At 48.8% G+C, this 27,919-nt stretch overlaps 9 protein-coding genes across 9 annotated transcripts; 3 read left to right on the top strand and 6 right to left on the bottom strand.

Moving 5' to 3' along the window:
* Nucleotides 1-325: 325 nt before the first annotated feature.
* Nucleotides 326-646, bottom strand: PG994_011049 (uncharacterized protein; the record flags this gene model as incomplete). The annotated part of the gene is made up of 1 exon (XM_066862458.1): nucleotides 326-646. The coding sequence occupies one exon, from the start codon at nucleotides 644-646 to the stop codon at nucleotides 326-328; it is 321 nt and encodes a 106-aa protein (XP_066711568.1).
* A 44-nt stretch (nucleotides 647-690) lies between these two features.
* Nucleotides 691-3,007, bottom strand: PG994_011048 (uncharacterized protein; the record flags this gene model as incomplete). The annotated part of the gene is made up of 5 exons (XM_066862457.1): nucleotides 691-1,321; nucleotides 1,551-1,835; nucleotides 1,926-2,200; nucleotides 2,292-2,707; nucleotides 2,827-3,007. The coding sequence occupies 5 exons, from the start codon at nucleotides 3,005-3,007 to the stop codon at nucleotides 691-693; spliced, it is 1,788 nt and encodes a 595-aa protein (XP_066711567.1).
* Nucleotides 3,008-4,617: 1,610 nt separating this feature from the next.
* PG994_011047 (uncharacterized protein) lies at nucleotides 4,618-6,336 on the bottom strand (the record flags this gene model as incomplete). The annotated part of the gene is made up of 1 exon (XM_066862456.1): nucleotides 4,618-6,336. The coding sequence occupies one exon, from the start codon at nucleotides 6,334-6,336 to the stop codon at nucleotides 4,618-4,620; it is 1,719 nt and encodes a 572-aa protein (XP_066711566.1).
* Nucleotides 6,337-6,963: 627 nt separating this feature from the next.
* PG994_011046 (SYF2 splicing factor) lies at nucleotides 6,964-7,887 on the top strand (the record flags this gene model as incomplete). The annotated part of the gene is made up of 1 exon (XM_066862455.1): nucleotides 6,964-7,887. The coding sequence occupies one exon, from the start codon at nucleotides 6,964-6,966 to the stop codon at nucleotides 7,885-7,887; it is 924 nt and encodes a 307-aa protein (XP_066711565.1).
* A 210-nt stretch (nucleotides 7,888-8,097) lies between these two features.
* On the bottom strand, nucleotides 8,098-9,057 carry PG994_011045 (NAD dependent epimerase/dehydratase; the record flags this gene model as incomplete). The annotated part of the gene is made up of 2 exons (XM_066862454.1): nucleotides 8,098-8,872; nucleotides 8,990-9,057. The coding sequence occupies 2 exons, from the start codon at nucleotides 9,055-9,057 to the stop codon at nucleotides 8,098-8,100; spliced, it is 843 nt and encodes a 280-aa protein (XP_066711564.1).
* A 535-nt stretch (nucleotides 9,058-9,592) lies between these two features.
* Nucleotides 9,593-10,410, top strand: PG994_011044 (YEATS family protein; the record flags this gene model as incomplete). The annotated part of the gene is made up of 2 exons (XM_066862453.1): nucleotides 9,593-9,900; nucleotides 9,954-10,410. 2 exons carry the CDS (start codon nucleotides 9,593-9,595, stop codon nucleotides 10,408-10,410), a joined length of 765 nt encoding a protein of 254 aa, XP_066711563.1.
* A 1,308-nt stretch (nucleotides 10,411-11,718) lies between these two features.
* Nucleotides 11,719-14,401, bottom strand: PG994_011043 (uncharacterized protein; the record flags this gene model as incomplete). Its single annotated transcript, XM_066862452.1, has 3 exons — nucleotides 11,719-12,128; nucleotides 12,185-12,284; nucleotides 12,335-14,401. The coding sequence occupies 3 exons, from the start codon at nucleotides 14,399-14,401 to the stop codon at nucleotides 11,719-11,721; spliced, it is 2,577 nt and encodes an 858-aa protein (XP_066711562.1).
* Nucleotides 14,402-18,125: 3,724 nt separating this feature from the next.
* Nucleotides 18,126-20,179, bottom strand: PG994_011042 (Class II aaRS and biotin synthetase; the record flags this gene model as incomplete). The annotated part of the gene is made up of 3 exons (XM_066862451.1): nucleotides 18,126-18,524; nucleotides 18,579-19,562; nucleotides 19,604-20,179. The coding sequence occupies 3 exons, from the start codon at nucleotides 20,177-20,179 to the stop codon at nucleotides 18,126-18,128; spliced, it is 1,959 nt and encodes a 652-aa protein (XP_066711561.1).
* Nucleotides 20,180-20,921: 742 nt separating this feature from the next.
* Nucleotides 20,922-22,971, top strand: PG994_011041 (uncharacterized protein; the record flags this gene model as incomplete). Its single annotated transcript, XM_066862450.1, has 3 exons — nucleotides 20,922-21,828; nucleotides 22,516-22,548; nucleotides 22,859-22,971. 3 exons carry the CDS (start codon nucleotides 20,922-20,924, stop codon nucleotides 22,969-22,971), a joined length of 1,053 nt encoding a protein of 350 aa, XP_066711560.1.
* Nucleotides 22,972-27,919: the final 4,948 nt, after the last annotated feature.

Raw genomic sequence — 27,919 nt, 5'->3', positions numbered from 1 at the left:
CGCAGGGCACCATGCGGACCAAGGATGGGAAACCAGGGACGAGATGCAGGACGGGTGTGATCAGAGGCCAGAATCAAAAACAGAGGAGAAAAGCTCCACCCAGCCGGGACCCGGTAGTCACCCCCGCCAGAACCAAGGCGGCCGTTCCTCGGCATAGGTGGCTGTGCGGCCGCGCTGGACGCGTCATCCTTTCTCCTTCGTTCACCTGTGATAATACGTCTGGTGTCGCGGACCCTCCCCATCCGTTCTCGGCCTGGTTGATCCCGCCGTCACGGGCTTGTACACGTGGCTGTTCTCGGTCCCGGAGCGGAGCGCTTGGTACTGCCTACGGCGTCGTTGCGGCGGCTGGGTCTTGGTACTGCTGCTGCTGCTGCTCAGTAACAGGGTTTGAATTCAGTGGCCCATAGCTGTGTTCGCTGCTGGAATCGAACCAAGAGTGAGGAAACGACTGGCTATTGTTGCTGTATTGCTGCTGGTGCGGTTGCTGTTGCATCGTCTCCGTCGCGGGGGTTGTCGTGAGAGGACTGATGGTGTAGAAGCCTGTGTGAGGGCCCGGCGCCTCGGCGGTAGTCACGGGCGAATCTCCCCTGGAACACGAATATGTCGTTGTTGTCGTTGTCGTTGTCGTTGTCGGCGGCGAGCTCATTGCCGTCTCGTCATGGTCAATGTACTTCGGGGGTGGCGGCATGATCATGGCCCCCGACGTGGACAGCGAAAATGAGGCGTCCCGTATTGCAGCCGGTCATATAGCTCATGCATGCCATCGCTGCCGGCCAATTCGACCGGCGCCCGCAGCACACGGCTTGGGGGTGCTGGTGCTGGTGAGTAATAATACGGCGTCGGAGATGGCGACCCGATCGCCCCCGGGCTCGGCACGAAGGTATAGATGCGCGCCGCTGCTGCTGCTGTTTCGGGGGAATAAGCGGCAATGTTGTTGTTCTGGTGAGTGTTATTGCTATCAAGCATGCCAGGAGGCCCAGTTCCAGCCACTGCTCGGCTCAGTCGATGTTTCCGTCGCCGCCGGACAACACCGAGGCAACAGCAGCCCGCAACGAAAGCCAGGAGCGCCGCGCCGCCGCAGCCGACAGCAATACCAATGGTGGCGTTTTTGGACAAACCGCCGCCCTGGTGGGTATCGCTACCCGTTGGAGTGCGTGCTGCGGCCGTGTAGCGCCGCGTCATCAGGGTCTTGAGGTCGGGCTGGTCGAAGCCGTTGCTCGGCGCCGTCCTGGTGGCGCCCCCGTGTGGCTCTCCGCCAATTTCGTCAAGGATCAACTGCGGGACGATGTAGGTTGTGATATTCTTGCGGTATACGAACCATCTATGTGTAGGCATGATCGTCAGTAAGTGTTCCTTGGTAGTAGTCAGGCAGCAGGAAACAATGGTTATGCAGGCTGAGAGAGTGAAACAGCTGTATGTCAGGTACTATCCATTTTCCGCCTCGGGGATATATCCCAACCATCCTCGATGTAACTACCTCGCACCGCTCCGCAAAGGAAAGTTGACTATGTGGCACTGGCGAATTCATAGGAAATGGTTATAAGACTTACGGACTTGCGCCTGGGTTCTGCTCTCCCAGGTCCAGTCCATGGGTGCCGTATTGGTCCCCGGCGTCACACGTCTTCGTGTCCAGCGGGAACGAGCCGCCCATGACCAGCATCTGCGCGCCGTCGATGACGTTGCAAGTTAGTGCGTTGTGCGGGTACTGGTTCGTGATGTTGCTACTGGGTGCCGGGTACATCTTGATCCACACGAAGGAGGGCAGGGACAGGATGTAAACGTCGTCGAAACCCGCCTCGTGGTCGGGCGGGAACCCGAGGCCGCCATAGAGGTAGCTGTATGGTTATGTTAGTCATCCAATGCTGGAGTGCGTGTTTGCTCTTCAAGTACTGGGGTAGGTGAATAGATAAGATACACGCACTCACATATTATAGCTGGATTGGTCTTGCGCCCAAGTAGCCCCCGCACAAAACCGCCTGCGCATGTCGGGAACGTCGCCGGAAGCGTGCTGGTCGTACCACTTTGAGGTGCCGATGTTGTAAAGGTGGATCTCATCCATGGGCTGTCCGACCAGAGAACCGTTTCCGGGGTCTTGTATACCGCCAAAGTATACCAACAGGCCATTGTCGCTGACTGGGAGGTATACCATGACGCCTTCTGCTCTTCTGATCCCGTCGTCCGGTCCTATGGTGTTGCTCCACTGCGCAATCACGAAGAGGTTGGTCAGTGGCAGAACTGAAGATGCCGACGAGCAGATCGCAAATCAAGATCATGTTATTGGACATGCTTACTTCTTTGGTATCCATCGCATACCTGATCAGACCCGTGGTAGCCGCCCTGGGCCCCTTCCACCCGGGAACCGAGTTATTGCTCAGCCATCCACCATAGTAATACCCTTCCCCGCGCTCCGACACGGCGACTCCCGCGCCGTAGCTGACGGCGCTGATGGAGTTCGGAGGCGGGTGGCTGACGAGCTCCCAGCGATTGCGGGGGACGTCGTATGCCCAGAGCGGTGCCGGCGTGTCGGCCGGCGGCTGCTGGGTGGTGTACTCGCCGCCGAACAGGTAGAACCGCTTGTTGACGTCGTCGCCCCAGAGGATGCCGCCGTGCACGCTGGGGATGCTGCTGTCCTTGGACAGGTTGGCGTACAGCTGCGGCATGTCGTGCGAGCCGTTGTGGTCGAGGTCGAGATACGATAGGTCGGTGTCTGTCATCGTTCCCCAACCCAGCCCCGTCAGTCAACACTATCCAGCTAGTCGTTGAGGGGAGTAGTTGTATATATGATTTATTATAGTTATCAGAAGACAAGAAAAAGGGTATACTTACTTGTATAGTTCGTCGCATCGCTAGTCAAGGGGTTGTAGTTGATGAACCCGCCATTGATGTACAGCTTCCGGTCGATGACGGTCGTCTGGTGCCCGAAGCGCCTGCAGAAGCCTTCGACTGGGTCCCGCTGGGCGTGAGCGGTAGCGATCGGGTCTGCGACGATGAAGACGAGGAGGAGCATCTTGCAATATTCCAGCAAGCGTAAGGCCTGCTGCCATACTACCGTGGTAGTGGTTGAGGCGCTTGTCGCTCCCAGCGGCACCCGCGAGCGTCTCGAAAGCAACAACATTATTTGGTGGTGTAAGGAAAGCAACCACGGTGGGAAGAAGAACCGCTGCTGTTTTGCTGGCATATGTATTATTGTGCCTTTCAGCCCAGTCCAGCCACTTCTGATATATGCCACTCAGTATCAACTGGCCGTGGCACGCACGCAGGGTCGATATGTTTCTAGGTCTCTAATATTACTGTACATATTTGTCATCCTCAACCGCACCAGTCGAATCGAGATGACCGAGAGCAGCAGACATAAGACGGTGCCATGCATGATAGGAACAGTCCTGCCGAAGGGACAAGGCGAAGTTCTCTCCGAATTTGCGACGAATGAATATCTCTGGAACACTATGCTGGAGACCTTACTCACGCCACACAGCATTCCAGCTACCTGGGCCGCTAGAGATCGGCGCCTCTGTGCGGCACATCCAGCACACAGCATATGCCCTGTCCTGCAATTTAGACACATATTTCGCGATGATGCCAGATTATACCAGTTCACCAGAAATACCCGGATTGCAAGAACTGATTGCTCTCGAACCCTATCTGGCCAAAGCCGCCCAGATCGCCCTGAGCCGCCTCCGTATCTTGAGAGAAACTTTCGTCGAAATAACGTCGACAATAGTCGAGGTAGCACCATTACAAGGCTCGTCGAAAGATGTGCCGTAAAGAGGCGCCGCTATAGATGGTCTGCTCAGAACCGCGTGGCCGAGGCCAGCGCCTGGAACCCGTACTCGATGCTGAATTGCGGCTGCGTTGATTGGGAAGGGGACGGCCGTGTAGCTACCCGATTTTTGCACCACTCAGCAACATTGAACTAGTAGCCAAGGCCATAGCGGGCATAAAAGGACCAGCTCACACGAGCTGTAGAGGCACCCGGCCGCAACTATTGGGTGGTAGGACGTAGTACGGGGATCCCAAGGAACCTGTTTGGCTACTGGTGGCTGCAGTAGTCCATCGCATTCCGACAAATCATACATTGGACATCATCGGAATCCACGAGATGTCCATCTTCGCACATGTATCATGTATGTGGCACGATGGAAGAGAGCATTAAAGTTTGGGCTAGCTGACGACACGACTTAACGTTGCTTACTGTATGCGACAGTGTCTTACATGTCGTACTTTTGTTGGCAGCACCCAAGTATTCTTCCGAGAGCTTGTACATTGCTTCTTATGTAGGGCTGAGAAGTGCCATTATCCTGACTCAAACGCACGGTCTGGAGGACAAGGCGCAAGCGGGGCATCTACCGTAGTAGAACCGGGGAATATTTGCAGAAGTATATGCCCCTTTGCTCCCTAATATGACGTCCACGTTGCCACAGGTTTGGTTTGGCTTCGATTCATGCACCTGCATGCTTGCCCATTTCCTGGGACAATAAATGGGAATGATCAATGCGGATAGGTCCGATTCCTATCAGCGCCATGGATATCTCGTTTTGACTCGTTTCCCTGGGTAGCGGTGGCAGCTAGATCTTTCGACCGCAGCGGCGGGAATCTATTTCCGACCAAACCCTCCGATCATTTCGACGCTGGTGCATATAGGATTTTCCTCAGTCGTGACAGGGCCCCCGCGATAGTGTGCAGGTGAAGAGCTTCCAGTATGTCTGAACGCATTTTCTGGGTGACCACTTCTGGGCCTATATTTTCGTATAAACCGGAAACTTCATCGTCCAGACTTGCGTTTTCACGCAACCCAGAGGACTTGCTCATGCTTGCGCATGGTGCTTTTGTTGGCCTATTATCGATGGACGAGCTCATTATTGTTCGTAAGTCGAGTTTGCAGTCAGCTTCGTAATCACCAGTAGCGTGCTTGACTGCCTTGGGATCGAATGTTATACGGCCACTTTGGACATTCCCGAGAGCTCTCAGAATGGCGGTTACGAACCAGTCACGGTGTTCGTATGGAATAAGAGGCGCCTCTCCCCGATTTGATTTGTGAAAGATATGCCATATGGTGCGAAAAGCTCCTACCTCAGCAAGCATATGGAGAAAGTGTTGGTGATGCCGCAATGGATCTCCCGGCTGCGTACGGATAGCTTTCTGGTATGACATTTCGAAGTCTTGGCCATACATGCTATAGCCCGTAAGCGTGGTATATGCCGCAACGCGTGATGCCCGGCTCTCCTGAGCCCCAGACTCGTCCTTCTTATACCCCGGCTGCGAAGTGAGGTAGAACAAAGCCCTTGCAAGAGCTGTGTTTACATAAGAAGCTATACTGTCGCGCCTCCAGCATTCAGTTGCCGCAAAGTACAATTGCATCGCCGAGAAAGCCCCGTAAGATGCTGCTATGCGCAAGCCCACGCCGGCGATATGGGGAGACATCGGGAGTTCGTCGGACGCTGTTCTGATAGTTACGTCATTGAGAAAAGAAAGGATTTCTTCCAGCTCATTCTGAGACGCTGTGAGCTCCAGTGCTTGACAACGCTTTGCGATGTCATGACCGTACGAATTGACCAATTTGCAGCCCCCAGGTCTCACCAGCAGGTTTTGGACGACTCTTCTCAATTCAGTCAAGTTTCCACACTTGTCAATTTGGCGGGAAAAAACCCCAGCATCCAAGTCTGGTGCAGCCGTTATATGCTTTTTCTGCCGGCGCATAAGATATGCCACGCCCCGAGCCGTGTCTTCTTGCGCATGCCGGGGAATACCGTTCTGGCGTTGAACAGTACCGGCGATTTCCTCGAATCTGGAGCTTGCTGTATCATTGGTGCGCAATGATTCTCCCTGAACCCGATGTTGTGAGCTCCCTTTCAATGATGGGCCCAACAATGCGCAAGAGATGATATCTAGATCAGATACATGCCACGGGGTATATTCTTGGGTGCTAATTTTCCCAAACTGTTCGCTGCCGCGGCGGTATCGGTCCTCGAACTTGTTAACACGTTTAGTAAGAGCTAGCTGCTCATATTTATGAGCTGTCCTTGAAGGGTCGCGAACGCCATCGGTGGTTGGGTCATATCTGCGGACATGCTTGTTCCCTTCGGCGTCGAGGTCGAGAATAAGACCGGAGAGGTCGTAAATCGGGTAGGCATCACGCATAGGCACCTGTCGGATCTTCTTAGGCCAGTGGCGTCGGCCTCTCTTGAAAACAGACCGAGCTTTTCCAGGCAGAGACAGAGACTGGAACTGAATTCGAGATAGAGATAGAGGCAGAGGTTGAGACCGCGATCGAGACCATAGCGGTTTCGAAGCTGACGAGGGCCCGCAGGCGGGCAGCGGGCGACTCAATCGCTGCATTTTGGAGATAGACAAAGGGATGCCCCCATCTGGCATGACATGGCATGCAAAAGGTAATCAATCGAAGGGTTATTTTACAGGATGCATGGCGGGAATTAACAGGCGCAAGAGGGATGATCCCCAACCAGCATTGTGGAGTTTGAGACATTAAGGCGGGCGCTATGGAAGCCATTCCCCATTTTCCCCAGACTATCTCGATTTTAGCCTTGGGGAGGCGCGATCTGGTCGCGTGCTAGGATCTGGTCGGAGCAAAAAGCAAAGAGCCGATGAATCATTTGATGCAAAGGCGGGTCCGACGGCTGCTTGGTTTTTCCTTCACCGAAGAAGTACCTAAGATTAAGTACCTACCCTCCCAGGTCGGGTCCAGTACCTTCAGCCCCCACTTCAGCCACGAGGCTGAGTTTGACAGGTATATTGCCTCCAGTACGGGTACATCGTAAACCTTCAATCAATTTGGTTGTTTTCTCCAATACGCCTGACATCACTCTTAATAAACTAGCCAGCAGCCTTTATTACCTTCATACAATCCGTCAACCAAACCCAGCAACCTCCAAGCCTGCATCCGTCTCCAGGTACCCAATTGCAAAATTCGATCCTGATCTCCCAACCACCCACAAATCCTCCACGATGCCTCCTGCTAAGAAGAGAAAGACGGCAGCTACCACTGCAGTCCCAGTAGAGGCAGAGGCAACAAACCCTTCATCACAGTCGCCAGAGCCAACGTCAACAGAGGAGAATAACGAGTCAAAACAGCAACAAACGACGGAGGCTGAGGCAAACACTTCACAAACAAATCCAGAGGCAACCTCCAACAAGGCCCAGGACCGCATGGCCCGTTTCCGTGCCCTGCAAGCCCGAGCCAAGCAGTCCTCGAGCCATAACCTCGCCGAGGCCACCAAGGAATCGCAGCGCCTCGCGTCCGACCCCTCGGCCCTCACGGCCATCCACCGGAAGCGGGACGTGGCGGCCCACAAGCTGCTCAAGGCCGAGACGGAGGAGGCGGGCGACGACTTCGAACGCAAGCGGGCATGGGACTGGACGGCCGAGGAGAGCGAGCGCTGGGACAAGCGTGTCAAGAAGAGGGCCGCCGCCCGCGACAACAACGCCTTCCAGGACTACCGCGGCGAGAGCAACAAGGTCTACAAGCGACAGCTGCAGAACCTCGCCCCCGACATGGAGCGGTATGAGCGTGACAAGATGGCTGCCATCGAAAAGGCGGCCGCGTCGGGCGGCCTCGACATCGTCGAGACCGAGGACGGCGAGTTGATTGCTGTGGACAAGGACGGCAGTTTCTATTCTACAGCGGACTCGACCAACTTCATCAACAACAAACCCGAAAAGGCGGCAGTCGATCGACTGGTGAACGATCTGAAGAAGGCCGAGGAGAACAGGCTGAAGAAGAGGAAGGAGCGTATGGCCGAGAACGGGGACGATGGCGATGTCACGTACATCAACGAGAAGAACAAGCAGTTCAACCAGAAGCTGAACCGCTTCTACAACAAATATACTGCCGAGATCAGGGACAGTTTCGAGAGAGGCACAATGATCTAATTTAAGGATTGGGTTTGGATTTTACTAGATGGGTGAATGGGCCTTTCCCCCTAACATTCCGGCGTACTGTATTGTATGGGGTACAAGAGGAACAAGGCGTTGCGGCTATATCTACAGTCTATGAGAGATGCATTTGAATAATAATTACAGCATGCTTCACACGCCAATGCCAAACAACACCCTGCTTCTTCCATGCCCTGAGTGACTTCCCTACAGCATGTTCTTCCTCCATGCCTTTTCCGCCAACTTCTCAATCTCGGGTACCTCGACAGGCCCTCGGACGGACTCGTCCTCGAGTGCCTCCACCACGGCCTCGGCAACAACCTCGACCTTGAGGGGCTTCGTGCCGGCTGCCCCCATGAAGCCGCCCAGGACGCCGCCCGTGACGGTGTTGAACATGGCGCCCATCCCCGTCATGGCGGCCATGCCCATGGTGATGGGCCGCGAGGGGTCGTAGAGGAACGGCGGGCGGACGAAGACGCCGCGCATGCGGGGGAAGCGGCTGGCGATGGTGTCCTCGGCCTCGCGCTTGGTGGTGATGTAGCGTGCGGGCAGGACGGGGGCCCCCGCGGCCGCCGAAATGTACACGAAGGCGCTGGCCTTGGCCTGGTCGGCCTCCTGGGCGAGCATGATGGCCGAGTCCCGGTTCATGTTCTCGTACGTGAGCTGCTGCTTGGTCTCGGGCGGCCGGATGTCCTCGCTCGTGCCCTCCTTCACGTCCCGGTCGAGGGGGTCGGCCGGGCGCGGCGCCCCCGAGAAGGCCCGCGACAGGCCCGAGATGGGCGACTCCTGGCCCGAGACCACGGCCTTGTAGTCGGCCTCGAGCAGGATGCCCATGCTGTGGATCACGTAGTCGGCGCCCTTCAGCAGCGGGACGTAGGTGGCGGGCCGCAGGATGTCGGCGCGCTCCCACGTCACTTTATGGGCCCACACGGGCGGCGTAGCAGATGATGTGACGGCGTTCCATTTGGGCTCGCCTGACCGGCTGAATTGATGTTACTGTTAGCATATGAAATGCAATGTCCCAATGGCAATTGATGGGAGTAAGGTGGTGCTAGCTTGCCTTATAGATGTGACATCCCAACCTCTTGCTACGGCGTACTTGCAAATCCGGGACCCAAGAAACCCATTGCCGCCACAGACTATGATTCGCTTCGCAGCAGTCGACATGGTGCAAAACGAGCCAGGGATTTACGCAACAGCAGTAAGTTCAGTTATCAGTAGGTAGAAAGTATGCAGCTCCTGGCTCGCTCTTGGGGATGAGAAGGTTTATTGGGTGAACAACAACAGCTTTCTTGACTTTTTTCGTAAGTGAAGTAGAGGGAGGGTCAATGCACCCCGCAGTATTTAATTTAGTAGGGCACCTGTCCGAATGCCCAAATCAAGAATATCAATTGACGACTTCTGGAATCTCAGTTTCCAATGCAGCAACCTCTCTTGTGTGGGAATGATCCAAGAGTCATGTCATCATCATCACATGTACGAGGCTGAAGTAGCTGGGAAAGTCCGTCCTTAGTTTGATTGGCCAGATTCACTCGCTAAAGTGCGCAGGCCCCATCGCGATACAAGGTTCTTGCAGGGTATCTCGGGGCCTGCATGAGGCTGAGGGAAAGTAGGTAGGATCCATTCACAATTCTCACAGCATCATCAATATTTTCCATCACATCTTCTTACCTAACCTAGTACTGGTAGGGAGACAGCGAACATGGCACCCGTCAATGCTGGCAAGCGCATGAAGGGCGTCCAGATCTTCCGACCCTTCATCTACGGCACGACGGCGAAGCCCTTCAACGACACGGACAATCCGCGGCCCGCCGGCGTGCCACTGGACCACACCCACTCGTGGCAGGTCTTCGTCAAGGGCGTCGAGGACACCGACGTCTTCTACTGGCTGCGCCGCGTCCAGTTCAAGCTGCACGAGTCGATCCCGAACCCCATGCGCAGCATCGACGCCGAGACCATCCAGAAGGAGAACGCCGGCAAGCCCCCGCCAAGCAGCAGCGCGCCTTCACCGTGAACGAGACGGGCTGGGGCGAGTTCGAGATCACCATCAAGCTCTATTACAGCCTTCAGAGTGGCGAAAAGCCCCAAACCCTCTACCACCACCTCCGCCTCCACCCCTACGGCCGCACCGACGAGGAGAAAGAAGCGATGCGCACCCAGGGCAACGGCGAGATCAAGGCCTGGACCTACGAGGAGCAGCTCTTCAACGAACCTTTCGAGGAGTTCTACAAGCTCCTGACCTCGGGCGCCCGCGATAAGGGCGCTGGCACCGGCGGCAAGGGCAAGGGCAAGGGGAAATCGGTCGCGCCCCCGCAGGAAGGAGACATCAAGGAGCGCAGCGCCATGATCCCGCTCGCCAATCGGCCGGGGCAGCCCTTCAGCCGCGAGACGGAGCAGCTCGAGATCAAGCGGCTCAAGGAGGCCGAGGAGAAGGTCGTCGACATGGTGCGCACCATGAACAAGGCCATCAAGGCCAAGGAGGAGGAGCTCGCAGCGCTGAAGGCGGCCAATGCCGGTTAGGAGGCCGGCAGCGGCTCAGGTCCTATACAGACTGCTGCTGACTACAAGAGACTCACTGGTGATGACCTAGTACAGCCGTCACGCAGGCGGCTCAACACTTCTACGAGACAGGGCAGGCCATCATCATTATCGGGCACAGCCAATCAATCTAGCCTCGAGCGCAATCTGCAGAAATCCAACTGGTTAGAACCCGTCGGATCAAGGATTATAGCCTCGCCTGCCGGCAGCCGTATGGTTCGACTAGTCGTTAGCGATAAGCGAAAGCTGGCCAAGTTCGAGAGCGACGGTAGCGACAGCAGCCACGAGGACGGGGACGAGGACGTAGGCAAAGACGAAGAAGATGAAGAATGAGATGTGAGCGAGGGGGGTTGGAGGGTGGTGGTCATTTTGTTTCATGAGGTGAAAAGGGGCCTCGAAGTGAGACTACTGCTAGTTATTGTTGATTTGCTTTGGCGTTGGGGGGAGGACAGGCTCGTTGCGGTTAGCGACATCCAGGTCTTCCTCAACTCGGAAATATTCAGGCCAGTGAGCGATGGAGTTGGCGGCGTCATTGATACGGTCGGTTAAGCAACCGTTGGCTTTCAGTCCACGTCGAGGAATCATACACACACCTACTCAATACCAAGTAGACGTAGATTCTACAGCGCTTCAGCATCTCCGTCCGTGAGCATCGAATTTCACTTGAATGGCTTGCATGGGCACATCTGTTCAACAACCCAATATTCGATTCGTATATATATGGTGGTCTGGCTCTGAATCGTACCGGGGCTACGGTAGGCGCCAGAGCTTTTTGCCTATGACTGAACATATACGCCCTGCCAGTCAAGGACCGACATGCAGCGCATTATTAATTGATTGAGGCTTCATGGCCTGATATGTGGTGTCATCCAACCCAACCATCACAGACCCCCAAGGGAGTCCAGTCTAGCTCCTTATATAGCCAAACAAATAATCCGCAGCCCTGTCTATTTTGACCTGTCCTAGGAAGACTACTATGCGCTCCAAATTTTGATGGGAACTGGTCGGAACGATCGTGTGCCGCCGAGCCACGTGAGAGGACTGGTCATAACCTCTCCTTGATCCGATCCGATTATTTTGACCATCTTGATTTCTTCGCGCGCAAATCGCCTTCATATAAAGTGCATTATCATATCCGCCAACGCCTTCGTATCAACAAACTCTCGGGGAATATGCGGGACCCTAACAGCAAGATGCAAGCAAACCTAGGACAACAACGGCAGACAAAAAGGGGGGGCTATACCAAGCCCCGGTCTAATATGGGAAATGGGGTATCGTTTTATTCGTCGCTTATTTGGCATGCTTGCGGAATGCAAGCAGCTCCGACAGGCTGCCCAGTACGCAACCGTGCTTCAAGAAGTCGTGTTGCAGGAGTTCCTCAGCTGATGCGCGGCTCTTGACATCAACGCAGAGACAGACCGATAGGAACGCCTTCAGCTCCTTGCTGAGCTTCTCGGGCTTCTTCAAGCGCGGTGTGCCGTTCGTTGCAATCAAGTACAGAGCCTTGAGGGGCTCTTCATTCAGGTAGGGAGGTTCCGACTCGATCATCTCAATGGCCATAATACCCAATGACCAGATGTCGACCTTGGGGCCGTACTCCTTTTGCTTGACAACCTCGGGTGCCATCCAGTAAGGCGTGCCCACCATAGTTGCACGCTTCGACTTGGTTTCAGTTAGCTTGGCGCAAAAACCGAAATCAGCTGCATCAGGTTAGTTAACAGGCACTGGGATAATTCAGATAAAGATGAATACTGACTAATCTTGACATTGCCCCGAGCATCAAGAAGAACGTTGTCACTCTTGATATCACGGTGGATGATTTGTTGTCGGTGTAGATGGTCCAAGCCACGGCAGGTCTGTTACTTGTTAGCTTAGCCACTTTACTGTCTTGCCCTGTTCTGCTCACCTCGAGGCAAATGGTGGAGATCTGCTCCTCGCTAATAACGGGGTTGTTGTCAATAACATCAGTCAGCGCACCTCCCTCCATGTACTCCATGACTACCCATAGCTCGGCATTGTTGTTGCGCAGGAAAGCGTCGAGGAAGTTGACAATGTTTCGGTGTCGGCTATCCTTCATGACCATAATCTCGTTCACAATAAGCTCTTTACGAGGCTGATGGGCAAGATCCATCTGCTTGATAGCAACCTGGGCTCGAGGACCCTGAGCGCGCAGGACGTCGCGTGCTACAGCAGAGACAGCTGTCTCCTTAACCTTAGCCACGTAAACGGAGCCAGATGCACCCTGACCAATCTTCTTCTGCTTGGCATATGAAATGTTGGGATCATCCTTGGAAACGACCTCGATAAGCTTCTGCATGACCTCCTTCTCAGACATGGTGGACATCCGCACATCCTTCTTGTGCTCAGCAGCTGGCGGCTTAGCTGTAAGGGCTGCCTCCGCAGCCTTGACGCTGTCGCTTTGCGACTGCTGCTGCTGCTGTGGCTTGGCAGGGACATTCAGCGGCTTAACAGGGGCGACAGGGCCAGGCAGCTTTGAAGGGCTCTGACCCTGGGGCTGGCCATTGGCACGCGGCTGCTGAGAAGACCCGTTCGTGCCATTGGGATAGCGCTGCGCCGAAGGCTGGTCATTCCTCGGGGGCATTCGCTGCTGGCCTGCAGCCGGGTCACGCAACGACGACGAGCTTTGCTGTGAAGTAAGCGGTGGTCGCTGCCCAGATGTAGGCGCAGGAGGCGCTGGGCGCTGGGCGCGCAGAGCGCTGGGCTGAGCATTAGACGGCTTAGGTGCAGGAGGGGCAGCACGGCTAGGGTTGTAGCGATCAGCAGACGGACCGCCGTAGCCGCCGCCAATCTCTTGCTGTGCCATAGGAACCTTGGTTTTGGGCAAGGAGGCGTTGTATTCTTCCAACTCGCGTCGCTCCTGCTCCAACTCGCGTTGTCTTTGCTGTTCGAGCTGCTTTCTTCGCTGCTCTTCCCGCAGGGCTTCCGTACTTTGATAGCTGGATGACATGCTCTGCATCTGCTGCCGTTGCTGTGAAGTCTCCGTTTGACTCGGTCGAGTAGCATTGGCCATGGATTGGTTTGGCGTAACGGGCGCGTAGTTGTTTCGCTGCTGCGGCTGCTGTTGCTGCTGCGAAGGTGGCATCGGCCGAGGCGGTGCCACTGAGTTGCCTCCGCCATACCCCATTTGCTGGGCTCCGGGAGGGGGCGTAGGCCCTGGACCAGGATACTGTTGAGGGTTCTCCGCACGCTTGGTAAGATCAGAGTAGAAATCGAGAACCTCGAAGACGGCCTGGGGATTTCTCTCGTAGTCTTCCTTGGTGATGGCCGACGAGTTCAGCAGCTTAGACCACTCCGGCGGCAACCCCACGAACTGACCCGTCTGTGGGTCGAAACCAACGTGTACCGCATGGGAGAAATTGGTCGGATTGCTCACACCGCCCATCGTAGGACATCGCCCATACAACACATCAATCCAGTCGTAGAGATCGTCATCGCTCTTGGTCCGAATCTGCAGGGTTCGGATGGAATTTTCGTCATCTCCAGGGCTGTTGGATTGGCCATTTGCGTGTCTTTTGATCTCGAAAATGGTTCCTGCGGCCTCGACTCTTCCCACATTGACAACGTCCTTGAGAAAGAGAGTATATGATATCTTGCCCCCTTCGGTCTTGTGGAAATCCAGCGATTCCTTGCGCAAGATCAGGAACTTTTGCTTCCACGGTTGGATGAAGTTTCTGCTCTCCTTGACCGAAGCCCACCCCTCTTTGATGACGGCTACGCCCCCAAGGCCATCAGCGTTGTTGGATCTCTCACGAGCCAGAGGTAGGGAAATGGTTGATCCCGTGTATGTTGAAGTCGCTGAGCGCGGTACCGGCGAGATGGTCATACTAGACATGCTGCCCGGGAGGTTGGTGTTGGGCGTCAGATTGAGCCTCGGGCCCTGTGGTGGTCGCGGGGCCGGGCCAGGGTTCATGAACTGACCCTGCGAGTACATGCTGCTGTTATTTTGAGCCATGTTAGTTCTTAGCTGCCATTGATAGCGATATGTTTATTGCTGTTGCTCTAAAGGGGCAAAACCAAGAAGGTCTCGAAAGGTAGGGTAGGTAGTAGGTAAGTAGGTGGTGAGTGACTGGGTTACGGAAGGCGGATATTGGGCGACGCTAGCGGGTAACAGGCGAGGGAGTTGGGGGGCCGAGATGGTGGGCTAGAGGTGCAGGTGTGGCAGGAGAGACAAAAACCCCGCCGTCACCATTCAGGGGGTTTAATGGGTTGCAATTAGGATGTTGCTTGCTAGCCAGCGCCAAGCTGAAAGTCCAAGCAACGACCAACTAAGGAGAACGTACCTGTTCGGGGGGGCTGCCATCCTGAACTATGTTGAAATAGGAATTAAAGAGCCGGGTCGACAGATGTCCAGATTATGGTTAGATGCTTGTATTGTTCGCGATATCTGTCGGCGGAATCTCGTTGGGGGTTTGGCAAGGAGAAAAGGCCCCGGTCACTAAAGAATCCGCCAAATATTAGTTGCGATTGTTGTCAAATACCTACCCAGAGGCGATCAGACCCAGATTGCTGGATGAAGGAGGGGTCGAGAGCCTGTCTTACTTACCCAAGAATACCTATCAATGGCCGTGAAAGGAATGTGAAAGGCTGCCGCTTTGATGGGTTGTGAATTGTAAAAAAGCAACAACAGGCATGGACCGTCAGTCGTAACAAAGGAGGCGCGATAACCCTGAGCCGGCGGTTGTGGTATTGCGACAAGTGACAGATGCAAGATTGTTGAAGCCGATCAAAGCTGGGTCGTTGATTGAACGGTTGCAGTCCTGATCGAAACCGCGAATTATGTGTGGTGGCAGCGCCGAAAGCCTGACCTACATAAGTGCAGGTCGGTCGGAGGTATTGATGTGAGGGACTGTGTGCTTCACCGTGGGGGTCGTTTCGGAAGCTCTGCTACTGCTGCAAGAGCAGATATGGATGATGTTGAGAGAGTTGTTGATCGCTTTTTCTTTCCCTCGTCCCTTCACCACCGAATTTTCTTTATTGAACTGGGAATGGGGGGAAAAGGGGTAGAATGGCAGGAGGGAGGAAGTTTGCTGTGTCGTCGCCTTTTCCCGGGGCGATATTGCGGTCAGGTCGATCCAATCAAGCTCTTCCAGAAAGGGCCAGTGGTTTTGGAGAGTTGGGTGTGTCCCCAATGTTGCGTTGCAGCGGTGTCAGGGTGTGTGTGTGTGGGGGAGGGATCGACTAAATGTACTGTAGACTGCATGTAGGTACTCCTAGCCTAGCCTACCTACCCTCCTGCCACCAGGGTTTGTGACTAGCAGAATTGGGCGCCTCGGCCGGTGATAAGGCAGGACGAGCAAGGGGGCCAGGGGGCCACTCGAGTGGCTCGTACACAAGTCGGTCGTGTCAGATCAGATCAGGATCAATGAAATTGGGCATGGAGCAAAAAAGAGGTTGGTAGGCACGTCGGGCAGGTCTGAGAACCCCTCGATCATCTACAGTCCCCATGCAAAGGCCTCGTGGCATGTAATGATGATGGCCAACTTTCGATTCGTCCTGGCCAGGCTGAGCGAGCAATACGATACAGCAGCTACAGTGTATGTAACACCCTGAAAGCACGGAAAACAGCCAAGCCGATTTGCTTGGGAGGGATCGCCCTTCCCTAAACTAGCAAGGCTGGATGGAGTCGTCCCTGTCTGCCCCTTGTCGGGTCTTTTTTTCTTTCTCTCTTTCTCGTTCGTCCAAATAAAAGAGATCCTGCATATATGTCGTGTTAGCAGCTAATGGGTTGAAACAAAAGCAGTCCTTTTTGCCTGCTTTGTTGCAGCAGATATGTACAAAGAGCATGCATTTTGACGCATCATCTCCTGACCTACCTCAAGAAACCATCCAATTTGCTTTGGTGCTTAGGGTTGTACCACAATGGCAAACCAGTCAGCCTAGGGCACTTGTAGCGAGGGATTGATCAAGGCAATTTCCATTACAGTGCCCGATGCAACTATGCGCCCGCTGCCCTGGTGGTCACAGCCATTATAGCTGTCAACCTTCCAAACACCAAGATGCTCTACATAGTTCTGGACTGTGACATGACTTGTGTATTATCTTCACTGCATCCCGGATTCCGGTGGTGCATCTAAGGCCTGACACCGGACGAAACGGGGAGCATAGCCTACAGCGGGGTCAGCTATGCTCGATCCGAGTCGGGAGTCGAGTGCAGGGGTATGGCTCTGCAGTCTTTCTGCACAGCGACGAATGACATTGCTTGTAATCGACGCAGGCAGGCTGCATGCCAAAGAAGGGAGCCGGGTAGATGTGACAGGGACAGGCCACTTGGCGGCGCAATAACTTGCAGCTCTCAACACGAAGTATCCGCTACATGTACATCAACCGCATTCGCTTGCAATAATTGCCATAGTGGCTTGCCTGTATGTAGGTACTTTAGTATTTGGTCCCCGAAAGAAGGAAAAATAAAGCCCAGGGAAGTCATGTGCAGCTTCGATTTGTTTCAATACGTCAGACGCGTATGATTATTCCGAGGGCGTGCGGGCTCATCAAGAAGGGGTTTTGAGGGGCTGTTTCCCGTAGGCCAGTCTCGAGTTGCCCTCAATACAGCATACGTCTCAAGACACTCGCTCCCCAGGGTCATCCGCCAATCTACTTGTTTTAGGCAGGTAACTCTCTGTAGTTATGTTCATCATATCACCAGGAGTCACGGAGTGAACAGGTCGGTCTTCATTTACCAATGGTTACATCTTGCTTCGGTAAGTAAAGTAGGTAATCTGGCGGCGGGAGCTACCGCTTCGATCATCACCTATTTAGTCCGTGTCTCGGCCTGTCAGTGATCGATCTTTCAGATACTGTTCGTTTTCACATTGGCGGTCCTGTTAAGCGACTATGCCGCTGCTGGCAAGACACGCATATTCACATGTTACAGTTGCGACCAAGACTTATCATCACGCCGGAAACCCGGCTCTCACGGAAACGATCGGCGCGACCGCAATGTCCTTTGCACTGCAACGGCCATGAGAGCCGCTGCTTAAGGAGGCCGCCCGGCTACCGTCGCCTGGTTGCCACTGGATTTGACCATGCTCCATGCCGTTTTTTTGCCTCTGTCACGCTCTGTAGAGGTTGGGACGTGGGACCTATTCTGTTACATTAGACGCCCTGGCCTTGGTAGTCCGGTGCAGATCGACGTTGAAACACACTAGCTGGGCAACCGTGCCTTTGGTTCTTTGTTTCCAATGAGCGGATCTGTCACAGAAGTCGCCCTCACCCCTCGGTCCCAGCACGACCCCTGAGTTGTACATAGCACATAGGTCTTGGGTTCCAGGAGGCACCCAGTGCACCATATCAAGCAGGTAAACTTGTTGAGTTACGACTCACGTGCCGTCGGGGACACCATTACTCTTATCCCCAATTATCCCGCATGCGGGCACATACCAGAGACCCCCGGGTGCTTGAAGAGGAAATCATTTGACCTCATGAGTCGTGACGCAAAATTCCACAGATACGCCCGCGTTTCCTAGTTGCTGCCGGCGGTTTGATATTCGTAAATATGGGATTGTTTAGGTTCTCGTTTTCAAGTGCGGTTTCTCATAGGTAAACACTAGTAGTCGACAGGTAACAAGCCAAGTGAAACTACTTCTAAGGATTCAAGGTACCAGCATCAGACCTGCTGGGCCCCTACTGGTCTATTTTAATTTTCTTTGGCATCGACTATTGCGTCCTGGATGACGACACTATTCACGGATTGTCACCTCAACTTCCTGTCCCTCGAATGCTGGAAGCTCGCCCTCGACATCTTGCCAGGACTTGCTGCCATCTACCATAGACTGGATTGCCTGAATGATCCGATCCTCGTCAGCACGGACTTGCTTCGTCGAGTCGCGATCTCGGAGCGTAACCGTCTGGTCCTTGACAGTCTGAAAATCAACAGTGATACCCAGCGGCGTACCCAGCTCGTCATTGCGGCTGTAACGTTTGCCAATGGTTGCCGAAGAGTCATCGATACGGCTGGAGATGCCTCTCTTGCGCAGCTTTTGCGACAGCTTGTAGCAAAACGGAGCAAACTGCTCGTTGCTTGAAAGGGGCACAATGAGAACCTTGGTAGGGGCAACTGTAGGAGGGAAGGACAAGACCTGTGGATTGTTAGATTCGAGAATAATAGCACGTCAGGTAGGTAGGTCACTTACACCTCGGGCCTCGTCGCCACCTTCGCTTCCTCGACTCCAATAGCAGTGCTCCATCAAAGCATAGAGGATTCTGCCAATACCGAACGAAGGCTCGATGACATTCGGAGTAAATTCGCGCGTGTTCTCCGTTCGTGTTCGCTTCTCAATGACAACGAGCTCCTTTGGTACAGCAACTTTTCCATCGCCAACACCGGGAACATCTACCGTCAGAGAGCCGGATGCGGCGAGCGCCTTCGAGAATTCCTCTCGCTGAGCTTGAGAGGTCTCCATCAGCGCAGCTTCTACCGTCTTGCCGTCCTTCTTGAAGTGAGGACCGAACTTCTTCTTGTCGACATCCACTACCCACTCCTCGACCTTGATGGGCGCAGGCAAACGCTCGCGAACGATTAGGGGTGCACCAGTCTTCTTCGCGTGAACACTGAGATCGTAGGCGCTGCGGTCAGCACAACCGACGCATTCGATCCAGCCGTACGAAGTGAGAAGCTCGGCGTCCCAGCAGTCGGCGGCATAGTGGGCCATTTCGTTGGCCATGTGTTGTCTGAATCGAATCTTGGACTGATCAACGCCAATCTTCTTGAGGAACAGGTGAATACGAGCAAGGAAATAACCGAGAGTCTCGTTATTCACGGTGCCCTTGGCCACGGCCTCGCCTATTGCCACTCTCTCGACATCGGTCTTGCCCGAAAGCTGGGTCTCCCGGTTGAGCAGAACAAGCTCAACATCCTTGACCTCATCGAAGCGTGGGTGCTTCTTTCCACCTTGGGGATCGACAAAGTGCTCGATCTCAGCCATCAGGAACTCTCGCACTCGCAACAAACCAGCTCGGGGAGAGATCTCGTTTCTGTAAGACCTGCCGACGGAGGCCGAAGCAAATGGCATCTTCGCCTGGTTGAACTCAAGCAGTTTTGAAAAGTTCAGGAACTGGCCCTGGGCCGTCTCAGGTCGTAGGTAACCGGGCAGATTGCTGCTGGGACCAATGGAGGTCTGGAACATCAAGTTGAATGCCACAGGGGAGAAGGCTGCACACCAGTGGCTGAGTTCCTCAGATCGTGTTTCTTGATCAGCTCGCCCAGCTCCGCGCCATTGTAGTTGTCAATCTTGGCCAAGGTCTCCTCGTACTCCTGCACAACGGCATCGTCGAGCTTTACGGCCTCGACAGCACCTTTGTTCTTCCGCTTTTTCTTCTTGGGGTCTTCTTCCTTCTCTTCGACCTTCTGGCCACGTGCCTCCTTGTCACCCTTGAGGCGGCTCTCGAGGATCTCCTCAACGAAGTGATCGGCGCGCAAGATCTCGCCGTTCTTAGGGTCCTTGCACATCCAGTCTGCGAACTTGTCGACGTGGCCACTGGTCTTCAGGACCTCGTGGGGAGTCAACACACTGCAGTCGATCTCGAGCATATCCTCTTCCAGAACGAAATGCTTCCTCCAGACGTCGACGACGTTAGCTTGGAGGCCGCAACCAGGAGGGCCATAATCGTAAAGGCCAGCGACACCTCCGTAGATTTCGAACGAAGGGGTGTAGAACATGCGCCGGCGCAGCATGGAGTCCAAGGCGGGGCGGTCGAGGGGTTGACCCTTGAGGGTGGTAGCCGGAGTAGTCATGTTCGCGGGTGGTTTGGAGTGAGCCTCCTGTACAAGAAATCGATGGACTGGTGCTGAGGCAGTGAAGCTCCTCAGTTGTACTCGGGTGTGTGCAACAATTGGTCGCAGAAGGTTTGTGGTTGGCCTGCCACTGAAGAATGGACTGTGAATGACGTGAAGAGGCCGCATCCACCACTAAAGAAATGGAAGAAACTTTGGAAAGAGGAAATGGCAATGGAAACAGGTGAGTGAGTCACTGCAGCTGGGAACCTACAGTGCCACCAATTAGATCAATGCCTTAGCAGGTAGCCCTCCTCAGCTTGTATACGGGTGTATAATTCTGTTTACAGTGAGGTACATGACCTAAAACCTACTTTAGGTATGGAGTATGTAGTACATCAATCGGGCCACACACTGGACGGGTGCGCTTTTAGGACTGAATTCGGAGTCAGTATGGGCAGGTTTGAGCCTCAGGAAAATCCAGTAACAGCCCTGGAGCACAGCAAAAGGGGAAAACGGAGCTTGACCGCGCCAAAAAATGTACCCCTCTTCCAGCCTGTCCGAGAGGAAAAACAACCCCGCGCTTGGATCTGCTAGCAGGGAGCCCCCCTTGTCAAGCACTATCTGCATCGTCTTATCTTATCGGTCTGTAACTTTTTTTTGGCCATTCGCCGAAGTCTACCTAAGTCTTAGTAGTGAGATACACCCGACTGGAGAGACGAACTTCGTTGCATCACGAACACGCCAGTATCCGACTGAAGTCATGGCCGGACCCAAAGGATCGCTGTCCAAAAGGACAGGAAACAAGATTCATCGCAGGTCGCTCTATGTCGAATCAAAGAAACAGAGTTCCAAGGACAAGCTGGAGAGAAATTTCCGAAGGAAGAAGGAGGAAGCGAACGACCCAGAACTTCGACGCCGGCGGTTGGAGAAGAACAAGCCCCTTACCATTGATCGGAAACGTGTCTTTCACACCGCAGACGACGACAGTCTCGGTGCAAATGTTGACCTTGCGCAGCTGTTCAAGCGCAGACGACTCGCTGAAGTCGAAGTTGGGGGGCCACATGACGCCGATCCCAATGCCATTGAAGACGGCGCCCAGGACGAGGAAGACGACGACGAGGTCGACAGTATGCTAGGCTCTGATGATGAGGACCAAGAAGGGGACGATGATGAAGAAGAAGAAGACAAAGACGGCGATAAAGCTTCGAATGACCTCCGCCGCGTAATCCGCGAAGACAGTACGGCGCCTTCGATAGCTACCACAGTTGATCTTACGCCCGAATCGCTGGTCAAGAAGTTTCCGACTCTGTTCTCAGACGATGCGCCGGCTGAGCCGAAACTGCTCATTACGACCACCCTTAACAGCACAATTCATAAAGAGGCGAAGATGCTCACCTCGTTCTTCCCCAACAGCGACTATGTTCCTCGTTCGGCGCACAAGTACGCCCACAAGTACTCTGTTCGTGAGATCGCCAAGTACGCTTCCAATCGAGACTACACGGCGCTTCTTATTCTGGGTGAAGACCAGAAGAGGCCGAAGAGTTTGGACATTGTCCATCTTCCCTCTGGACCGACCTTTTCATTCTCCGTTTCCAATTGGATGGATGTGAAGCGATTACCGGGCCACGGAAACCCCCAGGACTTTCACCCAGAGCTTCTTCTTAATGGTAAGCAATACACCACTCCGCTGGATTCTCCAACCGCCCATTATAATACTGGGTTTACCTGAAACCTATCCGATCCTCAACTCCTAGCATCTACTTTGGAAACACCTCCTACACTGGTATTCGGACGTATATACTTGAGGCATGGATGGCTAACCGTGATAAACCAGGCTTCGTAACCCCGCTAGGTGTTCTTACTGCGAGAATACTCATGTCCTTATTCCCCAAAAACCCGTAAGTTTCATGAGTCGAATATATCTTGGGGACATGAGAGACTTTGGTACATGAATCCCTCTGCTAACATGAAATGCGTTCAGTGAGTTCCAAGGCAGACAGGTCGTGACGTGCCATAACCAAAGAGTGAGTAGCCCTTCCCTCCATACTTTGGCTTCTAGTCCACCATGCCCTGTATTCTTGAAAATTGAGCTTTTGCTAACCTCTTTTACTATAGGATTACGTAAGTCCCCACTGTTTCTGGGCAGCTGCAGCCGCTTGCTCGGGCTATATGCGGCCTCCAAACTCGGCAAACTGTTGTCCTCGAGGTGTCTGGTTTGCTGGATATCAGTTTGAAGCTGACTGAAACTTTGCGGCTTGATAGATATTTGTGAGACAACACAGGTACAATTTCCGAGAAAAGCGTAAGGAATACAAGCTGCCGCTCGATATCTGTACGACACTAACCTTATACAGGAGCCACCGAAAAGAGTGCGGTCGACGCAGACGGTACGTTAATCCTTCGACGCCTTTTACTCTCCTGGGCTGCTTAAAGAGGCGGTGCTTCTTATTCAAGTCCACAGTAGGGTTCCATTACTGACCGTATCCGTTTAGGCAAAGTCATGAAAGGTGTAGAGGACGTCAAAGCCGTGATTCAGGAGGTAGGCCCAGCAAGGTGGACATGCAAACGTGAGTTATTGATTACTTCCCCCCTTTCTACACTGCTCGCTGTCGAGCCACACCACGACTCGGTGATGCTGGCCCTACCAAAGCAGAGTGCTAGCAGTCTGCAGCCGAACCCCTTACTAACTTGCAGCAGTGAGACGTGTCGTCAAGGGAATCGGTAGAGCCGGCAGCGGCGATAACGACGATGCGGTACCTTGGCAATGGAAGGCGAAGATGGACGTCAAGCGCACTCAATTCCAGCTATAAGATGATACCCTTTTGTAGAAGCAGTGATAGAGATAATACAGCACCAAGGACATGCTACCCAAGGTCTATTTACTAAACTTCTCATTCTTGTGTTGATGTATATACAGGTTCTCTCATACGATTAGAGGTTTTTAAAAAGTATATATATTATAACTTTTCTAATTATAGTTTATAATTTATATATTATAAAATTACTATTTATACTTTTTATATTTATTTATTTTAAAAAGGTATAAATTAATAATAAGTAAAATTCTTTTTAAATAATATAGTTTATTATTAAATTAATTATATTATTAAGTCGGCCACTTTTTTTAATTTATATAATTAAACTTTAATATATAATATCTTTATAATTATAATATTAATTTAATTAAAATAAAATTATATTATTTTAATAATTTAAGCGACGCGAGAAAGTTTAAATTAAATTAGTTAAAAAGCTATTATAAAAGTATACGACGTTTTTTAAACTACTTTAAGCGATTAACTCTACGGTATTAAACCTCGACGCGAGATCTAATATTTATAATATAAACTAAATTTAATTAAAAAATAAGTGCTTTATAATTATATAATTAATTTAAATATTTAAAGGATATTTTTTAATATTAATATTATAAAAATTATAATTAATTTCTTTTTAAAGTTATATAATAATAACTACGTTAATAAATATTAAATTAAACGCTTTATTAATTATAACTTAAACTTTAAGATTTAAATAAACTATTAATATAATTATTAAAGGGCTTTTTATAAAAATATAAGTATTATTTATAACTAGTTTACGTTAATCGCGAATATTAAAACTAAATATAATATTTTAAATAAAAATATATAAAATTTTAACGAAATTATAATAAACGGTATATAAGTTTTAAAAGAAACTTAATAAAACTTACTTAAGTTTATATTAATAATACTTTTTTATATTTAAACGTGCGATAAGAAAACGCCTTATTAATATAATAAATAATAATAATTAATTTATAAAGTAATAATAAAAGTAATTTAATAAAGAGATTTATATAATAAAGTTATTAAAACTATTTACCTTATTAATAAGTTAAATTAATATTACGGCCGACGGTTGTCTCCCCGTGCGGGGTAACGCTTATAGTATAGAATTAGACAGAAATAACTTGTCTAGTCATTTCCGAAGCTTTTACTTTATGGCGCAGTGGTTAGTCCACACGCACTGCAACAATTAATACTTAAATTAATTATTAAAATAAAAAGTATTTATATAAAATATATAAGGAATATTTATTATTATATATCTCGTCTCTCCTTTACTAATCCCTCTTAAGATCGTACCGTCGACTAGTGATCCCTTTTACTAGCTTACTTAGATCACCGTAATCCGTCCGCTTTTAACATCACTAGGTATGTCATCCCTTTATCTTATCTCCACGTGACCCGAGTTAGTTATTCGCTTAGTTTATACGGTTTTAGTTTACTTAAGCTTATTTATTTAGTTTTAGTTATCTAGACTTAGCTGTTTAGTTTATTTTAATTATAAAGCTGTGCTGGAAGTGAGTTTAAGTCGTATAGTTAAGCTATATTATAATAAAAACTAGCTTTATAATAAATATAATTAAGTTAATACTCGTTATAATACGTATTAATTATTATAAATAAGCGAAGTTAATTTAATTTAATAATTAAGAATAATTAATAATTATTAAATATATTAATTTATAAAAGTAGAGTATTTTATTATTTTTAATTATTTAAAATTAATATTATTTTATAAATTAATTTCACGAATATAACTTATTAAGCAATTAAGTAATTAAACTAACTTTTAACGACTAAATTAATAATAAAACTAGCTTAAACTAGATTTAATATTTTAATAAATATATTAAAACGCGGACGAAAGGCTTTTATCGCCTTTTAATTTTAAATAATTATAAAAGTTATATTTTAGCCGAATTTAAAGAATATTATAAAAATAACGGCATTATTACGCTTAATATATCTTTTTACTTTTTATTTATTTATTTTAAACTTTAAATATAATATTTTATTCGTCGTTAAAACGTATTTATTCGAAAGAAATCGAGCTATTTATTAAAGTATTAATAAATTATATTATAAAGTTAAAGTTTTTTATCGCTTTTAAGGCCGCGTCTTTTATTACTTTTATAAAAAATAATATTAAATTTAAATTTAGCGTATTTAGTTTAATATTTTATTACCCGGACGAAATAATTAATAAATTAAATATACATTTTTAAACGCTTATATTTAACTCGTCTCGTTCGAGGACAATTAATACTTATAACCTTTAAACGTCGTTTAACCTTTAGTAAACGATTAAGTACTTTATTTTTATTAAAAATAAAGTTTTTACTTCTTAAAAAAACGCTTCGATATTAATTTTAAATATTATAAACTAAATAATAAAAAGTATATATATAATAATATATAAAATAACCCTTATAAAATATTAAATACGTACTTTATAAAAGGTTAATTTAATATTTTTTAAACGTCGAAGAATTAAAAAATCGCGCGTTTAGTATTAAATAAGCTTTCGTACGTACGTATAGGTTCCGGGTTTAATCGAGGTTTAATCGTTATATTCTATTATTTATAGTTATCTTTAATACGAGCTACGAGGGGTATCGTATGCCCCTTTTAATGAAATAAAAAGAGGTTCGTGCGCGTAAGTACGTAGCACCTTTTTTAAGGTAATATAAAAAACTTTAGTTCTTGCTATTCTAATATTAGCAGTCTTTATTTTAATAATAAATTTAAGTAGCTCCTTTTTTTAAAACGAGTCTTCCCTTTGTAAGGGTCTCGTACGGATGGGTTGCGCTAATCCGGTATTCGATACCTGCTTAAGCCGTATAGGTGATATTATACCTTTTTAACGTTAACTTAGTTAAGTAGCAGGTCTTTTTATAATAATAGTAATAAAAAAAGTTATTATATACCTACGTATATTACTTCTCGTTATAAATTAAAAAGAATAGTTTAAAAATAATAATAATAATAAAAGTAGTAATAATAGTAGGTACGCCGTCGTATATCGAGATACGTTATACCTTGTTAAAGAAGAAGATATCTCTTTTTTTCCTTTTTTCTTACTCGCTATATAAGTCTAGTCTCTCGACGTACGCTTTTACGCGTACGGTTAATTTATTAATTAATACTAGCTGTTTAAGGGCTTTATTTAGAGATTTCTTAGTAAAGGCGTTTATAGGGTTATTTTGGCCCGTCGACCCAGTAGATTTCCGAGATCTTTTTTTTATATAATTTTCGAAGCGATATAATATTAATTATTATTATTTTTTCGTTTATTATTCTTAATTTAATTAAGTATTTATAAAATAATCTCGAATTTATATAAAGGATTATTAATACCTCTTAAAATTCGAAGCTTTATATAATTCTTTTTAACGTGGTATTAAGTACGATACCGTTATCGATACCGGAAATTATGCCGTATAGTTCGTTAATTAATACGTTTCGAGTAATTCTTTTATATTTCGTCGAGCTTTAATAGATAATATTATTTTAAATTTCGAATTAATCTTTTATATAGTTAAGCTTTTAATCTAAGATGACTAGGTATTTAAATTAAGACGTTAAGTTTTTATTATTTATAAAAAAACTGTCGGTAAAGATATATATCTTTATATAATAAAGATTAAGCGGGATATATTTTAGGCCGCGTATCGAATTCTAGATCTATTAGTTAATCTATATGTTTAGGCTCTCGATATCTTTATTTTTTAAGGTTTATACTTAAGCGGCGGTAGATAGGTTATATACTACCTCCGGTTAATATATAGATATTAGATATGCTTTTTTTATACGCTAAGAGATATATTATTAGTCTTTATTAATAGTTTTAAGGTCGATAGGTTTTAATTAATTAATCTATTCTTTTTATTTAAAAAGAATATCGTACGATTTTAATCGAATCTTGCCTTTATTAAACTCGATCGGCGTGTTTTTAGTTAGGATGTTTTTTAGCTTCGTACGAAATTGTTCTTTTATTAACTTTTTTTCTTTTTTTAAAAAAAAAGGGTTATAACGAAGCTAAACGTATCGTCGGTTTATATTATTATAATATTAAAGGTATCCGGTCTTTTCGTAATAAATAATAAATAGGCGTTATATATTAATACGGTTATTCCTAGATTTTATATATAGTAATTATAATACGTTTTAAACTAGTGAAGTTTTGATTTTATTAGTTTATATAGGGGTAATACGATTTAAAGTAACGTTTTTTCGAGGTATTAAGTTTTAAGTTTTACCGGTAAGCGTACGTAAATTAGTCGGTTTAGTTTATTATATAATTAAATATACGCCTATATAATATCGCGTAGCTCGCCTCGTATATTAAAGTTTCGGATTAGGGTCGGTCCGAGGGTTAAAAAAGATCTTTAGCTTATCCGCTGAATTATCGGTAACTAGGTTAAAATAGCCTCCTTTTCTATATCTTTATAGCCCTATATTACGAGCTTAGATTTCTCGTACGGCTTCGTAGTTTTACCTTTAATCTCTCGTATAAGCCGTGTTTTGAAAATTCTTTAGCCGGTATACTTATTCGGGTCGAATCGAATAAATTCGAAAACCTTTCGTATAGCGAGATTATTAATCTTTTTTACGTCGGACTTTTAAAACGGGTATTTAAACGAGGTAATAACCTCGTTTTATTAAAGTTTAATTACTAAGTCGTAATTCTCTTATTCTTTTTAAGTAAGGAATATAACGGCTCGAGCGTTTTAAAGTAAATATTTTTTAAGTCGTTCTCGGTTACGTTATATAAGAGCTACCGTAATTTCTTCGGCTATCGGTTCGGTATTTAGGATATTTGCCGGCTATTCCGGATCTAGTTATATATCCGGCTCGTTACGCGGTTCTTCGGCCTCTTCCCGGTAGTACGGCTTAATTTAGGTTATTGAAAAGCTTTTAAGCCGTT

The sequence above is a fragment of the Apiospora phragmitis genome (assembly GCF_038363925.1).
Source record: "Apiospora phragmitis strain CBS 135458 chromosome Unknown utg000010l:1.0-9815664.0:1.0-9183399.0, whole genome shotgun sequence".
NCBI lineage: Eukaryota > Fungi > Ascomycota > Sordariomycetes > Amphisphaeriales > Apiosporaceae > Apiospora > Apiospora phragmitis.
This window is presented reverse-complemented; position numbering and strand designations above follow the sequence as displayed.